The sequence below is a fragment of the Eriocheir sinensis genome, chromosome 34 (genome assembly GCF_024679095.1).
Source record: "Eriocheir sinensis breed Jianghai 21 chromosome 34, ASM2467909v1, whole genome shotgun sequence".
Classification (NCBI taxonomy): domain Eukaryota; kingdom Metazoa; phylum Arthropoda; class Malacostraca; order Decapoda; family Varunidae; genus Eriocheir; species Eriocheir sinensis.
This window is the reverse complement of record NC_066542.1, coordinates 13,459,422-13,481,151: the sequence shown is the minus strand read 5'-3', so window position 1 is coordinate 13,481,151 and position 21,730 is coordinate 13,459,422. Positions and strand designations below refer to the sequence as shown.

The 21,730-nt window shown below is 45.9% G+C and overlaps 1 protein-coding gene across 2 annotated transcripts in view; it reads right to left on the bottom strand.

Moving 5' to 3' along the window:
• The window catches only part of LOC127007104 (uncharacterized), an 88,188-nt gene that overhangs the window by 16,839 nt on the left and 49,619 nt on the right, over positions 1-21,730 (bottom strand). For both annotated transcript variants that reach the window (XM_050877715.1, XM_050877714.1), the window contains 2 exons: positions 9,948-10,141; positions 7,664-7,709 (listed from right to left, as the gene is read on the bottom strand). In XM_050877715.1, coding sequence (XP_050733672.1) covers positions 7,664-7,709; positions 9,948-10,141 — 240 coding nt within the window. The remainder of the gene's footprint in view (positions 1-7,663; positions 7,710-9,947; positions 10,142-21,730) is intronic.

The window sequence follows — 21,730 nt, the reverse complement described above, 5'->3', positions numbered from 1 at the left end:
CGTGAGTCAGCAGCCACTGGACACAGGGACCACGGCTGTCTCACGCGTCACAAACAAAACGTTAGACTTGTTACTGACAAACAACCATCGCGATGTATACCTGCTGCAGTCTCACCTTGCCTTGTTTCAATATATTCATGACCATGCATTTTAAAGCGTCAGTTATTTTAATAATGCGTTTATACTCTTAGATAAAATTATGCACTTCGAGAGCACTCACATAATTGACCTAATAAGAGGACAGCAAGAGCCACAGGCCAATGACTCTTGAACACAGCACAGGGGCCGCTCAGCGTGCTGTTCAAAGGGAAGCTTTAGACTCTACATAATCTTGTACTGCCGGTCTCACATGTTAGCTGGTCACAATTTGAAAAATACAATTAAATGATTAGTATTTGAATAAAAATCAACATTTATTTATAGTGGCGATAAATTGAGGGATATAATCATTACCAGGCAAGTAGTTCAGGATGAGATAGATAAGCTTAAGAAGAACAAGTCGCCAGGTCCTGACGGGATATTTCCGAAGGTAATAAAGGAATTAGGTGATGTACTCAGTGACCCACTAACCGACATCTTTAAGATGTCGGTAAATACTGGTTATGTGCCGAGCCTATGTAAAGTAGCTAATGTGACGCCGATTTTCAAAAAGGGGGACAGGTCAGCTGCTTCAAACTATCGCCCAATTAGCTTAACATTGGTTATAGGCAAAATGCTGGAGTCCATAATAGCCAGGAACATTCGGGAGCATCTAGAGAAACATAGCTTAATTCACGACTCGCAGCATGGGTTCACGAAAGGTAGGTCATGCCTCACCAATCTCTTGTCCTTCTACAATAAAGTATTTGAGGCGGTAGACAGAGATGCAAATTATGATGTAATCTATCTTGATTTTAGTAAAGCGTCTGACAAAGTTCCTCACCAACGACTGTTGCTTAAATTACAGGCTCACGGAGTAGAGGGTAAAGTTTTGAACTGGGTCAAGGCGTGGCTTAGCAATAGGATGCAAAGAGTGCAAATCAATGGTAAAAGATCTGACTGGGGATGTGTTACGAGTGGGGTCCCACAAGGTTCGGTATTAGGTCCACTTTTGTTTATTATTTATATCAATGACTTAGATACAGGAATTAGTAGTGATGTCAGTAAGTTTGCAGATGATACCAAGATCGGTAGAGTAATTGAGTCGGATCAGGACGCTAGTATTCTCCAAGGTGAACTAAACAGATTGTATGACTGGGCGGATAAATGGCAGATGGAGTTCAATGTAGGGAAGTGCAGTATTCTGAGTGTAGGTAGGAACAACCCCTCACATAACTATTGCTTAAATGACACTCTCATAAGCAGGTCTGGGTGCGAGAGGGATTTAGGGGTCTTAGTGAGCTCTGATCTCCGTCCAAGGGCACAATGCATTCAAGCTAGAAATCGAGCAAATAGGGTACTGGGATTTATTTCAAGGAGCGTAAGCAACATATGCGCCGAAGTCTTCCTCAAACTATATTTAGCATTAGTTAGACCTCATCTTGACTATACGGTTCAGTTCTGGTCACCTTACTATAGAATGGATATCAAAATGTTAAAATCAGTGCAGAGGAGGATGACTAAGATGATTCAGGGGTTGAGAAACTTGCCATACGAGGAGAGACGCAAACAGTTAAACTTGCATTCTCTAGAAAGGCGAAGGGTGCGTGGAGGCATGATCGAGGTTTATAAATGGATGAAGGGCTTTCATAAGGGAGACATTCATAAGGTTTTGTTGGTAAGAGAACCGGGTACGACACGAAGTAATGGGTTTAAACTAGATAAATTCAGATTCAACGGGGACACAGGCAAAAATTGGTTTACAAACAGGGTGGTGGATGAGTGGAATAGGCTTAGCAGTCACGTGGTGAGTGCCAATACAATTGTCACATTCAATAATAGATTAGATAAATTCATGGACAGCGATATTAGGTGGGGTTAGATACACAGGAGCTACACGGGAGCTTAGGTTCAGAGGAACTGCCTTGTACAGGCCTACCGGCCTCTGGCAGACTCCTATGTTCTTATAGTGGGCTTAAATAAAAGCTCAGTCTAAAGACGTTTACTCATCGACGTTCTAAGGTCAAAGATGCAGCGAGAGGGAGAATCAGAGCAAAACACTCCCAGAGGAGGGAAGGCTCTCGCTGTGCCTTCTGGAGTGTGTGCGTGCGTGCGTGCGTGTGTATATCCTCCCTTTCAAACAGCTGTCCGAGGTGCCTCAGGTTCGTAATAACAACCAATTCTGCGGTGTGTTTGCCTCACTTGTTTCATAATAATTCACCGGAGTCTCGGGAACGGTGCTAAATCAGCTGAACCGCAGCAGAATAAACTCACAAATTTTGGATGAACTGCGGAAAACACGAGTCATCTACCCTTTTAGAACAATACGTCAGGATTAAGGAATAAAAGCTCACAGCCAGAAAATAGGAGACGACCACAGAGCCATTTGGACGTTGCGTGGATGACAGTTTCTTACAAGGTGCTACTGTTTCTCCCCTTTATAATTAATTAAGAAATAAATCCGCTTTCTGTCATCAGCTTGTGTTCTTGTCGGTGCGAGCCGGCAGAGCATGGGCGTGACGGCTACCACTACATCCCCGCCGTGAGTGACGCGGGGGAGGAGTGGAGTGGGGGGAGAACTGGTTATGCTCACGGCTCCACGGAGAGGGAAAATATAGTGTACTACATACGTCTTACACCTTCATAAGAGCACCTGTGCCTACGCCGTCAACATAGCTATGAATTATATAGTGAGTCGTCAGACCTTTAAAATTATACAGTAAGGAAAGTCGAGGAGCCTAAAAAGGCCGGCAGTGCCTGAAGGGGCCGCGGCAGCAAGCCTGGCCTATGCTGAGGCACGGCCGCTGATGCTGATGCTGATGCTGGCCGCCGCACGTAGGCTTATCATGCTCCAGCGTCACTTAAGTTCATAGATCCCAGAAGCTGAACACGAGTCAATGATGAATATGGTGATGAGGTGTTTACAGCCCCGAGCCGTTCAGGAGGCCAAGTGTGCCGCTGGGGAGGAGAGTAAACTTTTCTTTTTCTTTTGCTGACACCATCACCTCTCCGTGATGGCATCGTGAGGGGCGAGCCCGCTAACATGAACGAGAGCGAGGACAAGAGGCGGACAGCAGATGAGGCACAGGTGTGGTCAACGACCAGGTAACTAACCAACGTCTCATTTGCATCTGAGCAATGAATTACGATGTCCGGAGTCCCTTTCCTCCCACGGTTCTGTCTGTCTCCGCCTCCATCAGGGTTACGTTTTCTTTCATCGCTCTGCTTACTTCCTCTTTCCGCGGTCTTCGTATCTCTTCAACGAGTGTCGCAAGTGGACCACTCTGCCCCGGGGCCACGGCGGGTGCTGTTGCAGCTGCTGTAGATGATGTTGCTTCACGTCAGGGCAGCTTCTAACCGACGCAGTTAAACAGCAGTGCTACTGTTTTATTTGTGAGGCAATATACCACGATGCAGGCGTTTTAAGATCATCAATTATCTATGTATATTCTTTAACAAATAAACGATAAAAAGTGATTACTAGTGCTGATCCTATTATTTTTACAACTCCTCCTCCTCCTCCTCCTACTACTACTACTACTACTACTACTATTACTACTACTACTACTACTACTACTACTACTACTTCTACTAACTACTGCTACTACTACTACTACTACCACCACCACCACCACTACTACTACTACTAATACTACTACTACTACTACTTAGAAACGTATAGCAGACACACCCAGCGGACAACCTTTCTTCCTCGCACCACTTCACTTGCTCTCATTCCCGTGTTTGCCAAGTACACAAACACGGCGTTTATCAGCAAACCGACCGTGGCGCGTGTCATATAGTAAGAGACACGAACCGTACACATAAGTAGTTCCGTCCTTTCCTCGTAAATATGTATGTTGCTACAAACGTGTCGCTTTGAGTGTGTGTGTGTGTGTGTGTGTGTGTGTGTGTGTGTGTGTGTGTGTGTGTGTGTGTGTGTGTGTGTGTGTGTGTGTGTGTGTGTGTGTGTGTGTGTGTGTGTGTGTGTGTGTGTGTGAATGGTCTAATTAAATGCTCCTGATCCATCCTCGGGGCATCACATCAGCAGCGCCTGGCCAGCGTGGGCCTCGCCCTAAGCTGAGCCAAATTTGCTTCGCCATATAAAGGCAGCCTCGCGGGGGAATGGCCGTCGTGAAGGCACCGAAAGCGTCGGCACACACCCAGGAGGGAGCAGACGGCGAGGCAGAGCAAACACCGGTGTGATGGCCCATGGCAAGGCTGTGTGCAGGGGTCGCATGACTGTGAGCAATAGTGTAGGCACATGCAGGCGCACACACACACACACACACACAAAAAAAAAAAAAAAAAAAAAAAAAAAAATCTGAAAATGCTTTGCAGTCTACCCTGAGGTATATTTTGAAAATTCAAGAAAGCAGCTGAAGATAATTACGAAAAATATAAGAGCAGGAATATCTAATATGACCAGAAAATGTCTTGAGCTTTTCTGTTCCCACATTTTATGAAAATAAATATATACCAGATACAAGGTCCGTCCCACACCGCTCAATTCCTTCCCGTTTCGCCCCGTCCCGCCGCAGAAGCCCGGCTGCACCGCAAATCTTAGAGCCACTGGACTGATTGTCCAGACGCTGTTTGCGGAACTAATGTTTCCCGTCTGTTCCAGGAAACTCGACCCGACAGGAAGTGGCAGAGGGCACCAGACTCTTCACTGGTGGACTCATGTCCCTCACGGGGCGTGCCGTGTGGCGAAGATGTGTTCTTCAGCCTCCAGCCCCTCCCCATGCGCCGCCAAGAGTATTAAGGAGCACACAAACCCTCGGAGTGCATGCTTATAAATTAATGTGATTCACAGTTTGTGTTGATATTATTATATGAAGAAAGAGAATGTAAGCTCGTAACAATTTTCTCGTGATGCATCTTCGAGGTAAATAATACTAGAGATCTAAGCACGTGGACACACACGACTCATGTAAATTAATTGTTCGAGGGAAATAATACTAGAGATCTGACCACGTGGACATACATGCCTCCTGTAAATTAACTGCCTTGAGTTGCGGTCATTGGGTTGTGTTTGTAGAATGAAGGAGACAAGAGTTTGGCCGAGAAGAAACAGTGACTATTGTTACAAGATAGAATGTTGCTAACATAGATATCAGCATTTGTATTAGTGGTCGAAAAAATTAATGAAGCAGTTGAGCACCGACAAGCTGCGTTCTAAGTATACGAAAAAAGAATCTGCCAAGTAACTAAACATTAAACTAGAACCTACCTGTCAGCGGGATCACAGGAGCCTCGCGCGCGTGTCGGTTGCCCCAAGCTCGCCCCGCCCCACCAAACACACACACACACACACACACACACACACACACACACACACACACACACACACACACACATCCTTTATATAGCCTGCCTCTTCAGCAGTGACTCAGTCATCACAGTTAATTTTGTTTCATAAGAAAAAGTATAGAAAGAAGAAAGTTTTTTTCTCGAAAAGCTGTGAAAAGCTCTGATATTTTTTCTCTCCTTTTTTCAGTCTTTCCGCTCCAGAGAGAGAACCGCGTGTTGCATGATAATGGCTGAGAACCCTCCACGAGGCTGCCTTGACGACACACTCTAGATGTGCTCTGAGAGGGAAGATCTGGCACACTGAAATACAAATGAACTTCCACGCATCAAGTTAAATCTAGATCGGCAGATGGTGTTCATAGCATTTAAAGGGGGAAGGGAATATCTTAGAAACCTAAATCTGTTTACGAAGTTGGATGTATGAATGTAGAGGTGACGAAGGAATACGATACGATCAGACGAGTTGAAATAAAGTGAGAAATCATAGAAAGAGATTTCAAGAAAGGGAGGAGAAGGAAAGGTACAGGTGGAAAGCTGAAAAGGTCAAAAAAAGGAATAGGGAAAAACATAATGGACGCAAGTCAATGATAAGGTGAGGTAAGAAAGGAGGGGATACAGGTGAGCCACAGCAGAGGAAGGGAAGAGAGGTGGTGGGGAGGCGGGAGGGCGATGTAGCGGGGAGGGCTAAAGGATGGTAAGATCAGGTATGAGATAGGGACATGGAACAGTGAGATTGGGGAGAATAAACGGAGAGATGAGGTAGGAGACAGATAGACAGGAAGGTAACGGGAGGGAAGACAGGAAGGGGAGGAGCCGAGCGGAAGAAGAGGAAGAAGAGAGGATGATGTGGGGGAAAGGAGGACGGGAAGATGATGGTGGAAAAAAAAGATGGAAAAGTGAAGAATAGCAGGAAGACGGAAAATGAATGCTAAGAAGGAAGAATTGCAAGAGGATATAACGTAGAACGAGACTTTGGAAGGAGGGGAAAGCGGGAAGGGAAGATGCAGGAGGTGGAGGAAGGTACTGTGGGAAGCTCGGATACGGGAAGGTGAATGTGGAGGAGAGAAGGCAGAGGTAAGGGGGAGTGGGTTGGGAAGACGTCAAGGTGTGGTAATAGTGGGGGGGATGGGGAGGTAGAAGTCTGGGAGGCACAGGTCCAGTGAAAACACTTCTACGTATATCCATCAAGGCAGCAGAGGCTCCTCAGCGTACATGACTTGCATAGTAAACCACCGCCACCCGGGAAGAGCTGGGGACGGGAGGGACTGGACAGGGAGGGGGTGGAATACTTGCTAGGCGGGAAGAGCATGTGGGAGGACGAGGAAGGAGAGAAAGAGAGAGAGCCATGAAGAGCGTTTGTCCTCCACCGACCCTTCCTACTTCCACTTAATCTTCAAGTCGCTGCGCAGTTATTCGAAGCCTCATCTTTCCCATGCTTTCTTAACGTTCTTAGTATGACCATCAGCTCACGCGACTCCTTGATACACCTCGCTCCTGTACGCTCCGCTGATCAAGGGAGCCATATAGACAATGGTTGTGATACGTCTTGGACCCCTCCACCTATCCAATTAGCTGTTCATCTTGCTATAACGGGCAACGGAGTCTGAGGGTCTAGGTATACACACAAATATAATTACTTCCTAAGGTGAACTCCCGCCCACGGCACACACCTATACCTTTTTATTCAAAGGGCCAAGTCGCATAGAACTAGCCGTTACTTTCTATGTGTGGCTCTGAGTCAAGACAAACAAGAGGTAAGAACCTCAACGAAAACCCACTACGAACACAACCATGAACCCGCACCAGCTGACCAGACGCCTTGCCTTCAGCCCCACAAAGCCTGATGCGTCTCATGAACACCGAGGACAAAGGGAAAGCCACTCTCAGATATCGTGTATTGGCGTGCCTACCCCGCCCCTACACAACACCGCTTGCATGAGCCACACAGGTGCTTACGGTATCTGCACGCACACACCAAGCCTTGGCCAAGCATCCATGGTCTTGGTCACGCCCCGCACACTGAGCCGTGTACGATCACTGCACTGACATAGTTCCCATGCACGTGTATTGCTTTTCACACTGACTAGTGCTTGTGAGTAGACCGGAAAGCAGGTGATGACCGAAACTCATGATTATTTAAATGAAAGTTTGTAGGAAATATAGTATTTGGCATTTAGTGATGGCAGGTGCAATTTTCAAGTTATATAAAATATAAGAAGAGAAAACACCAAGAAGACATATGAGTACTTAAAATGCAACTAAAAATACTCACCCAGACAGGTAGTCTCGGAATCCCAGCTGCTGACGGCGGCATCCAGCTGCAAGAGCAACACACTATTAAGATGATGTCGATTATAATAATGATAAATAATTAGCAATTGTAAAAACAAGCCCACTGGAAAGAGTAACGTAATCTTTAGGAGTATATTTATACACTTCAGTACTGCAGGTGAATTGTTTATTGAAAAAAGTAAAAAGGGTTGTTTGGGGGCATATATTAAAGCTGCGCGTGGCTTCGGTGCTCATTTCCGTCGCACTGGCCCTTGAGCCTGTGGTGAATAAAAACCCTACCCCGGGACACATTGCCAGTACATGTGGGTGACCACAGTCCACCTTCTCCAGGTTTCCCCAGGTACCCATTTATCGACCAGCCAGAAAGGGAGAAAGAACAGGTGAGTTAGCTGCACGGCGACTGCCCAGGTCGGAATTCGAATCCGGCCTCCCAAATTCGTACCTAGGCACGCTAATCACTGCCCCACAAATGTGTTATTTGAGCACAAAAATAAATGAATAAATCGCATAATATACATTAGAGAGAGAGAGAGAGAGAGAGAGAGAGTAAAAGAAAGTGTTTGTCTCACGAGCCCAGAATTTTTTTTTTTCCTTTCCACATTCAACGCGCCGCTTTGATGTGGAAAGCTTCCTCGCGCTGTGAGGGGCGCCGGGCGAGGGAGGGCCGTGAGCCGCGGTTCCTGTCTCACCTGAGCGACTCTGGGTCCGGGGTGCCCGCTAAGAGGATATACAAACCTATTCCCTTGTTGACACGGGGAGGTGGGGCAGCCAGGCGAGGAAAGAGCTCCCAGTAAACAAAGACGAGGTTTCCGCAACGCTCATTAGAGGAAAAAAGGACTCAATGATCTACTCACTTCAATCTCATAGTAAAGCTGTGGCTTTCCCTGTTTTGTTATCATATATTATTTAACTTTATATCCCTACGACGGCTGTTTTTTTTTTTGTTTTTTTTTAGTAGTAAATTGAATCTACGATGTATTATAGAATTTATTATCTGGCTGGCGCGTCAGACCTGTCAGGTATAATTGTTTGGAGTCCTCTGAGCAGTAAAACTTATAAAATGTGTGTGTGTGTGTGTGTGTGTGTGTGTGTGTGTGTGTGTGTGTGTGTGTGTGTGTGTGTGTGTGTGTGTGTGTGTGTGTGTGTGTGTGTGTGTGTGTGTGTGTGTGTGTGTGTGTGTGTGTGTGTGTGTGTGTGTGTGTGTGTGTGTGTGTGTGTGTGTTTGCGAGTGCGAGCAAGAGAGAAAAAGGGTTAGGGGTAGGAGAGAAAGAGGACACTTTCACAACCGTAGTCCTGCCGCCTCGACACACATAGTCCCGGGGTGAAGGGAGAAGGAGGAGGTGGTGTGTATGTAAATGTCGCCATGCCTCTATACACGAATAAACTGTCGCCCTCTCACATATACAGGGACGGGCCGGATTAACCCTAACCACCGAGAGAAAACTTTCCCCAAAACATATTTACGCGACATGAATATTTCGTGTAAAGACGCATATAAAAAAAAAATACTATGACAGTCTGAAGTTGGGGAAAATTTATCACGTTGAGAGACACAAAGAGTTTCTTAAGCACAATGACAGTTACTTGAATGTGGGTGTGGAGGCGAGTGAGGGAAGATGGACGTGAGGGAAGGGACTAAGGGAAGGGATGGGTGAGAGTGGCGTGAGTGTGAGTGAGGAAGGTAGTTAGTTGTCTGAGTAAGTGACATAAGAATAAGTGTAGGGGACATAGTCTTCAACATTTCGGCGCCCGGGCACACATATTTGACAAGACGTTCTTTCGTAGGAATTGAGGGACATTTCAAGGGTAGTTTTATGACCCTGGTGGTAGTCTGAGAAAGCTTCTGTACCCTGAACGTGAAATAAGCACTCATGAGAACCCGATTGACCCCCTTTTTTGTCTTTGGAAATAGTTAATGTGAGAGTAGTATCAGGACGCCTCTCCATCCGATATTGGCCTCTCTTCTGGTCACTCATTTCTATTTTCTTTTATAGGAGTAATGCTTAACGAGTTTTAAGTTTTATTCTTTTTTTTCTTTTGAGCTGCTTCCTTTACTGTAAAAAAGAAAAGAAAGCAAAGCGGAAGCGTCTGAGAATACCGACCTGGGTGTCACGAAGTTTGAATGAAAGGGAAAGATAGAGAAATACACCCACATATACAGCGATACCCACCGAGGCAACCCACATATACAGCGATACCCACCGAGGCAACCCACATATACAGCGATACCCACCGAGGCAACCCACATATACAGCGATACCCACCGAGGCAAGGAGCTGTTCAGAGAGGGTGATGATGGGCTTCAAGCTGTCGAAGAGGACCTGCTGCTCGGCGTGGGTGACAGAGGAGAGCCGACGCATGTGCTGGCCGTACACCTCATCCAAGCACCTCAGCCGCCGGCCCAGAAGGCGCTCCGAGGCTGCTAGGACCAAGGCCACCCGTAGGCGAGGGTCAGACTCTGTGGGAGGGAGGGGAAGAAGGTAAGCACGAGGAGGAGCGGCTGAAGGTGTGTGGGCTCGGTGTGAAAATGAAAGATAAAGAGATACCTGTGTTTCTATTTTTTTGTTCGTTTCTTTTCATATGAGTGTGTCTAAGCTTTTGTGTATGTCTGTCTGTTTGTCTGTTTGTCTGATCTCTCTCTCTCTCTCTCTCTCTCTCTCTCTCTCTCTCTCTCTCTCTGTCCACCATAAACAAATTGAATTACCACTGATTCACTCTACCTAATCCTAAGTGTGGTCTTCCTGTCACACGTTAGCGCTCCACCAACTCTTTCATCCACGCGTTTGTAGTTTACTTTATGTCTCTCGCGAGGAAATCTGAGCCTAATAAGAAGCTGCAGTCACGTATATGAGATCATTTTCCCTCACAAGCTCTCGAGTGGACGTATTCTTCGTTCTAACATGCCTCCATTTGACGTTTTTCTCCCCCCAGTATTGCGTGGTAAAATATCACCATACTACGATATACTACAGCCATCACATTCTTTCTCGGTCTACTTCATACTGCCCTCCCCCCTCTAACACACACTTACTAATCGACTTAAGATTTTCATAATACCAATCGTTAGGAATCGTAAGGAAACGTGAGCAGCTGGCGTAACTTCCTCCGTACACGAATATGAAATGATCTCTGTGACTGACAATACCGTGGACTGACTGGCATCAGGTATTACGAGCATGTTGCAGGTGAGCGTTGCGAAAGTCACGCTTCTGGTGCAAGGAAGAAAGCGCCGTGCAGGAGTTAGCTGACCTGTAAGCTGGCGGAGGGCGAGGCAGTGCGTCACGACATAGGCTCATTTCCTGCGTCGCCTGAGTCCACGGTTGGCCCATACGCGCCACGCCCCAGCCCACCGCAGACTCTGAGGCCCTAACATTCACGTCTGGCAGTTTTTTATCCGTGCTGTAGACACACAATACATCCCTTGTCGGTATGTCCTGCGCTACACGACACCGCTCGCCAGACCACATTAATCACAGACTCGGTTGTTGCGTAAATGATACACCTTTACATTTTTTGCCGCTTTCATAAGACTTTTTTAATGTAAAACGAGTATTTTTATTAATAGTAGCTAAAGATGTTATCAATGAAGGTAAATAAAACTTAATATGACTTAATAATGATGAAATGAACGGGACATGAAGAAGGATTTTAGAATTCTTGTTGGTTTTGCATTGTTACATGGATAGGAGTCCCATTTTGTGTTACTACGTGTGTATGTTAATGATGTGGAATGTTACATAACCAGATGCTGTGCCAGGCTTTGAGTCTAGGAAGCCCCAAACATAACGCAGTGCTGTAATGACATATTAAGTTACTGGCATTGTAGTGGTATTGTAGGTATGGTATGGTAGTGGTGTTCTAGGTTTACAGTGTGACAGGGTACGCTGCAGTGAGCTGGTATGCGGTTTAGTATGTTGTGTGGTTTTATGTAATGCATGATGTTGCGTGTCGGGGTGTTAATTTTCTTACAATAATGTGTGTGTGTGTGTGTGTGTGTGTGTGTGTGTGTGTGTGTGTGTGTGTGTGTGTGTGTGTGTGTGCCGCGCCTAGCTCCCTTCCTAATAAAGAGGCTGCAGTGACCTTTGCCAGGGAGAGCGTGTGTCAGTCTGGCGCCCCTTTCCTCCCCGCCCCCCCTCGCCTTTAGACTATACCCTACCTTTCTCACACATTCATTCATATACATCTTTTTTTGTCCTTACTAAAATAAAAAGGTTACCAATTAAGCCCAGCTCGGTATACTCTTCCATTCGTTATCGCTTTTTTTTACCTGATTCTATTTGACTATGGTCGAAGATCCTTTTCCTACCATATGTGTTTTTTGTCGCAATTTACGGGGCATGTTTAATCAATTCCAATCGCATTTATTTTAGTCCTTTCCTATCGAATGTTTTTAATTGATGATAGCTTGATATGGTTGGAGATCCCTTACTTGGCACCTGGGTTTTTGTCGTATTAAGATTCACCTTGGTTTGACAGCTTAAATAGTCCTGCCCCGCCGTCACTGCTACACCTCCAAACACCACGGCACACCACGTCCTCCACAGAGAGCTGCCCCGCCCTCCCTCCGAGCCGTGTCGCCAGGTAATCGGGGCAACAACTCCCCTTGCCGGGCCTCCCATCAAGGCGTGCGTCAGGGAGAGAAAGTTGGAGGCTTGTATGTGCCTCGATACTCCTCAGCTGGTGATGTAACAATGGCTCACTTCACTCTGCGTATATTCCAAGCCAACGCATAATGACTGCAATTCCTAACGCAAAAATACGCCATTACTACAGAGGAATTATCGTTATTCGTTGCAAAATAAAGCAATATGTGAACTCAGAATGCATTTTTACACGAATGAATCACAGACATAATGATAAGATTGAGCATGGCCAGCGGCGGGTCACTCAGATCAACTACCCTCCGGCTGCCATCAGTAAACAGTGCCGAGTCTGGCCAAGTTACAGAATTTCAACATGTGAAAGCGATAATTTTGAAGCAAGGGAAGGTGTGTCATTCGGCTTAGTTATCATCGGGCTATTTGTCGCCTTCAAGATATGACTATGATCTTGGCTTTGGAAAGGACAGTAAACACATTCATCTTCCTTTTTTTCGGATTCGAGACACGTAAATGTTGCAATGATCGCCCAGGAAGGCCAGGCTGTCCTTCTTACACGACCTGTTACTCAACCTTGGCAGCGTTCGTGCCGTAAACTACCTTCGTTTTGGTAACACTGTTGAGGCTCGACTCGCCAAGGCTTGTTTCTTATCAGAGTTACGGACATTTTTTGCAAGATTTCATGACGAACTCTTTCTATACATATCTATATATCTATTTGTCTATCTATCTTACCTCACACACACATGATCACCACCGCCATCACTACCACAATCATCATCAATGCATCATCGTCATCATCAGGGGGTGCGGTGCAGTGGTTTACACCATAATACAGCTTTGCCGAGTACAATGCCACCCCGCCCTTTTTAACAAGAAAATTAGTCAACAAGTCTGAAGATCATAACCGGCATTTCTCAAGGAGGACGCAAGATCATAGCTTTTGGGCTTTTCATATACGAAAGTTAAGTTTACATTATTAGGCGAATCTACTTATTCTAGGCCTACGCAGCATCGCATCACCGCTTGTCGAAGGCATAAGCGAAGCTTCTGAACACGGATTCTAATGAAGACTTGCCAGTCCAGACTAAGCGGCAAAAAACAACAGACTGCAGAAGACTCGCAAGCTCGTACTAAACAGCAAAAAAGCAAGACGCAGCAGCAATATCTTTACATGGATGTGATGCTGTACACAAGACAGGATGCTTTGATTTGCTTTATTGACGAGGTGAATGTTTCTTGGCGGCACGTGAGCGAGGCCACTGATGAGACACTAACCTTCCCGAGCCCTGGCCAACGGTTGACTCAGCAGGAGAAACACATTAGCCTTTTTGTTTGGTCTAGCGACGCCTAAGAAACAAATACTACTTAATTCTGACCTTTCACAGCACTGTCTTTACGTTCCTTTATCTTTTGTTTTGATCGCTCTCATCTCGGTGCATGTTATAATTTGTTGGTCGTTTCGCGTCCATTAGGCAAGATCAGGGCGCCGGGTGGTGAGTAAGGGTGAACCTGGCGGCCTTGGGTCTCGGGTCCTCTCACCAGGTCAGTTGAGGCAGCGGGGAGGCAATTTGAGCAAGACTGACCTGAAAATGTCTTTACATCCTAAAATAGCGACTCGGCACGAGCCTCCACACCACCAATGCCAACTTTATGAAATGGAATTCTGATATACAAATAGCTTTCATCGTAGACTACTCCGAGGGAAACATCTTATACTGTAACGCATAATATGCAGGATAAATAAGTTCCTGGTCACTCAAGCGAAATATAATGGTTCAGTCTGACGCCGCAGCTGACCACCATTTCCCATATTTGGTGTCACAGTGGATCAGGCCGCCTGAGAGTGGCTGACGCTGGCAAAGTAAGAAAGTGGATACTTATGTATTGCTATACCGGCCGTTCGTTTCTATCTGCATCATACTCAGAAGAAAACACTTTCGCGATTCCATTAGCGATCCTACCTGATTAAATTTCGACGAGAAAGCTGACCAACCAATTGTCAATCATTCACAAGTTTCCTGACCCTCTTCACCCGCTTTGTTGGTCGTGGACTCAACAAATACACAAAAACAAACCCTCGTGTCAGGAGGGGAAAGGTCGGAGAAGCAGGTTTGGGCACTGCACCCTGACAGGCCTCTTTAGCTGCGTGCCAGATCGCGACAAGGGGCAAGGAGGCTGGCCAGCAGACGCGATTTTGCTCATTTGTTTGGAACAGAAAGAAGTAACCTCTTCGGTGTGGATGCGATGCCGCCATAACTAACCTGAAGCTGTTGGGTACCGTTACAATTGAATGTAAAATTAATTGGCGGGACCAAATTATTCATGGGATTGAGACTTTGAAAGAAAACAAATCATTCTCAGCGCAGTTCCCAACAACGCAAAACAGAAAAACCTTGACTTAGTTCAATAATTTTGGTCGTCGCACAGGTCTGCCCAGCTAGACACAGGTTGGAATAAGTTTCACTTAGATAATTAAGGAAGAGAAGGATTCGTCTGTCTGCTATTCGACCAGCTGCTCACCTTCCTGCCCCATCCTCGCGCCGCGCCCTCTCTACGCCATCCACAAGGCCACTCAAGGCAGCTAGGGAGGGGGTGAAGGAGGAAGGGAGGTAGGGAGGGAGGAAGTAAAATCGGGGAGGGAGGGAAGAAGTATAAGGGGGGAGGGAAGGAGGAAGTGCAAGGGGGGAGGGAGGGAGGAAAAGGGAGAGGAAGAGTCCTTGGGAAGGGGCACATTCTACTCGGACCTTGTTACAGAGAACAAAAACTTCTCTACAACATGTTCTGCTGTCGCGGCGATCTTTTAACAGCTTTCACTCCTGTTCCACACCAGACAACGAAACTTGCTCACAATTCTGTATACCAATTAACTAATACTGTTGTTTTATAATATGACAGACGAGGTGTTGGCAGGTATTTCACATCGCACACGAAACTGTTCACTCCACCTGTCTGCGTGTTGCCTACGCCCCCCGCCAGCCCCCACGCGCCGGACAGGTAAGGTCTCGGGAGAGGCGGCCAGGTGGTGCGGCGGGGAAGACTTTTCACGGGTAAGTGGCTAAACTGCTAAAGGGGCTATTACACTGGCCAAATTTTCCGTGGATCTTCAGTCAAACCACGATTTCCGCTGGGGTGGTTCTCATATTTCCGTGGTTTTCTGACGTGTCCACGATCTTTCAGAGCTAGGGTAGATTTCACCGAAGGGCGACGGTTTTACTCACCATCATCATCAGCAGCAATAACAAGAAACATATGAGGACCACGCTAGCGGAAATCGTGGATTGACTGAAGATCCACGGAAAATTCGCCCAGTGTAATAGCCCCTTAAAGGAACGAGGAACTGAGCTACCCCAAGGTATTATATCAAAGATCCTTCACGGCAACAAAAACGAGGAAGAAGCAGCAGCGTAAACTTTGTCTATATTAAAAGTAAACAGCGACGGGACATTATCTAATGCATGGAACTAAGCGACCTGAGGACACCCTACCCAGCATCCTACGTATCATCCTACACAACAAAACCGAGGAGGAAGAGGCTGCAAGGGCTTCTTTTATCTAGAAAAGTACCCTAAAGTGACGACGGAGCGTTACCAAAAAACACTCCCCAGATAAAACACATCCTTGTCGCACCGTCCATGTTGGCAGGTGTTCAACAGGCGCTGGTCGAGTAATGTTTGTTTTCCTACGCGCAGACACTCAAGGTTTGTTCCCTGGCTTTACCCGTCCACGAGGCTCATCAGGTTGGGCGTGGCGGAGAGGGATGGTGGAGGAAAAAAACTAAGAGTGGTTAGATTTGACGCTTCTCGCACTTTTTGCCTCGTGGCCTGCGGGAGGTATTTATAAAGAGGAGCTTAGCCAGCGCTGCATGATCGTCCTAGCTTGTGTTTTGCGGGGTTATTCTGACGATTATTTATCTTGGATGACTGGGTGTTTATATAACCTAGCGCGCGCGCACACACACACACACACACACACACACACACACACACACACACACTGACATTTTCTTTTTAAACTGGAGACTACATTATATTTTTCGAGCTCAATGCAAGAGAAGGACGAGCGGGAGTGGGAAAGAGGAGGAGGAGGAGGAGGAAGAGGAAGATGGAAGGAAGAGAAGGACGAGCGGGAGTGGGAAAGAGGAGGAGGAGGAGGAGGAGGAGGAAGATGGAAGGAAGAGGAGGAAAAGGACAAAAAAGACAAAGAGAACAAGGTGGAAGGATGAAAAAAAAGACGAGAAGGAAGGAGGAAACGAAAAGATTAATGAGGAAGAAAGAAGAAAACTCAGATGATGGAGCTGCATTCATCAACACATCGCCCTGACATATGCTGCTCCGATCATTCGTCCTCATCATGTACCTCAGTCTGTGCGCGTCCAGGCACAATAGGAGACAAACAGAAGACTCGGAGACACATGGAGAAGGAGGAGGAGGAGGAGGAATAGGGAGAGTGAAAATTACTCAGCAAAATGAAAACGTCTTCTTCAAGGGCTATTGTTACAAAGTCTATACAGCAACGGAAATCGACTAGAAGAGAAGGAAGAAAAGGAAGAAGAAAATGAAGAAGAAGAAGAAGAAGAAGATGAAGGAAAAAATGAAGAACACACTAACGAATGAAGCAAGACACTGAGAAGCAAAAAAATGATAAATGAAAACAAAAGAGCAAAAAATAATATGAAAACAAAACTCACATGATTGTTATAGGGGCATATCATTTAGTAAACATAAACTACATTCGTTCTAAACTCTCATTGCCAGAGTAGTTCACAAACCCACCACGCATACACGTCCTAAGTCTCGCGGGACAGGAATCACACCAACACTTATACGCCTCACTTTCACGCATTTCCACAGTTGCGTAAAAGAATCTAGTGGTCCTCATAAACCACTCAAGCCTAACAAATATTTCGCTTCAACCTTTCCTCGGTAAATATGCGTGTAGGTATTGCAGAAGGACTGTGGCGTAAGAAAAAAAAATCAACAAGGGAGTAAGAAATATATTTTTAAGTTTAGAACGTTTTGATGTTTCTAAATCATGTTTAACTGTGTAAACTGAAATGTAAAAGTGTGTATGCTAGACCTTGGAAATTTGAAGCGCTTTCGAGATGGAGACGGATAAACAAAGTCCCCCCCTCACCCCCCCCCTCTCTCTTTCTTTCTCTTGTGGTTGCGTGTGTGTGTGTGTGTGTGTGTGTGTATGTGTGTGTGTGTGTGTGTGTGTGTGTGTGTGTGTGTGTGTGTGTGTGTGTGTGTGTGTGTGTGTGTGTGTGTGTGTGTGTGTGTGTGTGTGTGTGTGCTCGCGCATGAGAAGAAATAACTGAATGAATCAATGAAGGAAACAAAGAAAGAAAGGAGGAAGGAAAGAAAGAAAAGGAAAAAGAAAGAAAAGAATGAAAGAAAGAAAAACACTCAAGACAAAAAAATACCACATCATTCTTTCCTAAATTTTCCAGTGCGCCAAAAACCGTTCAGGCCTCCTCCGCCTTCTCTTTTAGACTCACCCAGCCCAGCCCAGACCACCCCCGCCCACCATCATCCTCTCTCCACCACCCACCGCCCACCCCTTGCCTCCCTACCGCTAGAACACCTGACAGATTCGCTGCACACCTGACAACGGCGAGACCCCTTCCCCAGGCGCCCGCGGACAATACGAAAGTGATCTGCTCACACACTAAGTGAATACGTCTCTATCTTCTCTGACACTGATGACCGGATGTGCACAGTACCGGAGGCGAGAAGATGCTCTAAGGACTCTGGTCTTACGTAGAGATTTGTTGAGAGAAGTAGAGGAAGTTAAGAAGAAACGGCAAGCCAGGGAGAGGAAAACTGAAAGAGAGCAAGGAAAGAGAAGTAAAAGGGAGAATTTCAGAAAGGATTAGCGAGATGGTAAGAGATCTCTGGTCTTACGTAGATATTTGGAAGAAAAAAAAGTTAAGAGGAAAAGGCAACACAGAAAGAGGAAAACTGAATGAAGAGTGAGGGAAGAGAAGAAAAAGAGAGAATTTCAGAGAGGAATTGATTCGTTGAAAAGGAAAAGGTGGAAAGCAGCGCTAATTGAGTAAGGGAGGAGGTGGGAAAGGCAAGGCAGCTCCCACCACACCCATAAACTTTCTTAAATAGCCCCCGCAGCAGTCAACGCCCCTGAGCCTGCCTCCAACTGCAACGCTCCTCTTCCTTCTCCTCCTGTTCCTCCTTCTCCATCTTCTTCGTCATCGTTTTTTTTTTCTCCTTTTCCACATGTCTACTTATCCCTTCCCTCTTCGTCCATCTCCGCCAACTTCTCCTATACTTCGTTCGTCTGTTCTTCCTCTTCATTTTTTTTTCATTCAAATTCCCTTATTTGTATTATTTCTTTTCACTTCTTTTTCTTCTTCGTTCTTGTCATCATCCCATTCACCTTATATAAACATTAATATTGTAATCATTATTGTTGCTATTATTATTATTATTATTATTATTATTATCACTTTTATCATTCCTAATCTCTCCATCCTCATCATATTCTCACATCCTTATCCTCCTCTACATCACCTTTTTCAGCCTCATTCTCATCGTCATCATATTCGTCACTCACCGTCTCCCGCTTCATCATCACCATTACTCATCTCCTCCTCTCCCATAAATTCATCCTCAACACGCTAAGGTTACGTAAGTGTTGTCTTTTCTCACCTCTTACGTATTCCCCTTCGCAAACACTACACAGGCTATTCACTTACACCCTCAGTTCGACTCCTAGGCACCCCTTCCACACCCACGCTGAACGGACAGTGTAAGTCGTAGTATTCCCCGTTTCGTCATCTCTGTGGAACTGTTACGGCTACCTTCTAAACACCCCGTATTTGTCAGCGCTTGGCACCTCTCATTCCCAATTCCTCACCTCCCCCTGCATACGTGTACATCCGCGGCACTCCTTCCCATACAAGGCAACCACGTCCTTCTACCGCTACAGCCCCTAGACACCCACACTCCCACCCACAAGCCTTCCTTTCTTCACCTTTGCTTCAACCCCTTTCACCGTATCTATATCTATATACTTCTTGTCTTCCCTTATACTTGCCTCCTTTTCTTACTTTTCTCCCCTTCTAATCTTCCTCACTTCCTCAGCACTTTCCTTCCCACACTTCGCTCTTTACACGACATCCTTACTCCAGTCTTACTCCTCACTATGCACCTCATGTTTTGACGAGCAAACCTCTTCCTCTGCGTCCTCCTCCTCTTCCTTCCTTCCTTCCTTCCTTTACAAGCCACCACCACTTCCATTTCTCACCACTACCAGCACGACCACCACTTCCCTTCACTCCACCAGTCCCCACCCTCCTCAACAACTCTCTCCCTCTCCCCCCTCGCCGCCCCACACAGCAGAAACCAGACCTCCTTACAAAGCAGTCACTACCGTCAACCCCTGCCTTCAACACTACCACCAAAACCGCGACTGAAATGAACACGAAACCTTCACCCACACAAGCGAACCCAGCCACTGACGCCTTCAACACAGCTGCAACACGAGGAACAAATCATAACCAGCGGGGATATCGTATTTAAGAAGACCACGTTGATCGGAAATGGGATATCGTATTTGTCCGATGTTTGTTTTTGTGTAAGGTTAAGAAGACGGAGTAAGCGAAAGACGAAAATATATGGATTCCTAAATCATACTGCCCCTATAACAAGAGATGCTCCTCCCCTAAAAACAATAATAAATGAGGTGTCTTAATATTCCCTTCCATAGAGAAAAGAGAAACTATTATTATTATAGGAGACAAAACAGGTAGAAAGGGAGGAGTGTGGACACCATAAGCTGCCTGTTCAGAAGTCCCCCAATACACATGTGACGCAAAAGGTTTCCAAATTCTCTCATTACCTACATAGAATAATCAAATATCGTCCCAGAGGCGCCTTGGCACTTCCATTCCTTCCGATGTTTTCTTTCCACATCATCAACAACGGGAATTAGTAACCCATGAGTAACCACAATGTTGTACAAATCTGGGATACCACTACAGGTCGTGAACAGCCAATAAAGTCCCATGTGTTCACCTGACCACCGCGGCCGTAAAAAAAATCATGATGGACGTGGAAAATTAGCGGTAGTTTCTCTCTCTCTCTCTCTCTCTCTCTCTCTCTCTCTCTCTCTCTCTCTCTCTCTCTCTCTCTCTCTCTCTCTCTCTCTCTCTCTCTCTCTCTCTCTCTCTCGTAACATCGATCATCCCTAACCATTATTCAGGTTGACCGCAAACGACGCAGTATTTTCCTTTTTTCTTTTCACGCCAAGTTTATATCTCGCTCGAAAGAACACCTCATAAATTGGCCGCCAGGACAGAATTACATGGAAATTACGTGTGTTTGTGTGTGTGTGAACTGTCTTACACACACACACACACACACACACACACACACACACACATACACACACACACACACACACACACACACACACACACACACACACACACACACACATAAAACACATTCTCTCTCTCTCTCTCTCTCTCTCTCTCTCTCTCTAACCCCCCCTCCATGCTAACATCCTGAAGGCTAACCATAAACAAGGAGTCGTGTGGTGTGAATAGGGTGAAGGGATAGGGGGAGAAGGAGGGTAAGGGGGGAATGACAAACCAACACCACACGTAAGTCCCGTCAACCCTTCACTGGCCCCCTCTACCAACACCTTCCCAGCCTCGATCCTTCCCCTCTTTGCAATACGTCACCAACACTCCCCCCCATCCCCCCACCCCCCACGCCGCACCTTAGACATACACCTTCATTAATAACCATGTGTCCGGTACGAGGGTCTGACTTTTCTCACGCATTAGTTGTTGCTACTTTCTAAACCTTGTCAGGTTCGGAGATAATCCTCCACCGAAAAAAAAAATAAATAAATAAATAAATAAATAAATAAATAAAAAAAAAAATATATATATATATATATATATATATATATATATATATATATATATATATATATATATATATATATATATATATATATATATATATGTTAGTGAATGGAGGTGAATGTGCGGCGGGCGGCGTCTTGTTGTCTTCCACTTTCAACGGCCATTCCTCTGAACTTTCTCTGGTCCCCTGAGTTATGTGCTACGAGTGAGGGGCTCGACCTGGGAACTCGCCATGCCTATCTACAATATACTGTCTGGGGTTCGGTTTGAGGTCTAAGGTCGTATACTGACTGATTGTTCTCTGGAATCATGCATAAAGCCAGCTGCGTGTTGATTGATTAGCCATTTGAGGTCCGTTAGAAAAGCTGATGGGTGAACGATGACTCACACCTGACACAACCCATTAACAGGTGCCCCATTTCTTCTTTGAGTTAAGACAGGCGCTGGGATGTTGGGGTCTTCCAGGGGCAAGTATCTGGTCATGTTCCCTTCCTGATCAGCTATTTTGGGCACTTCAATAACCGATCAGTAGAAACCATATCAATTAGCTGTT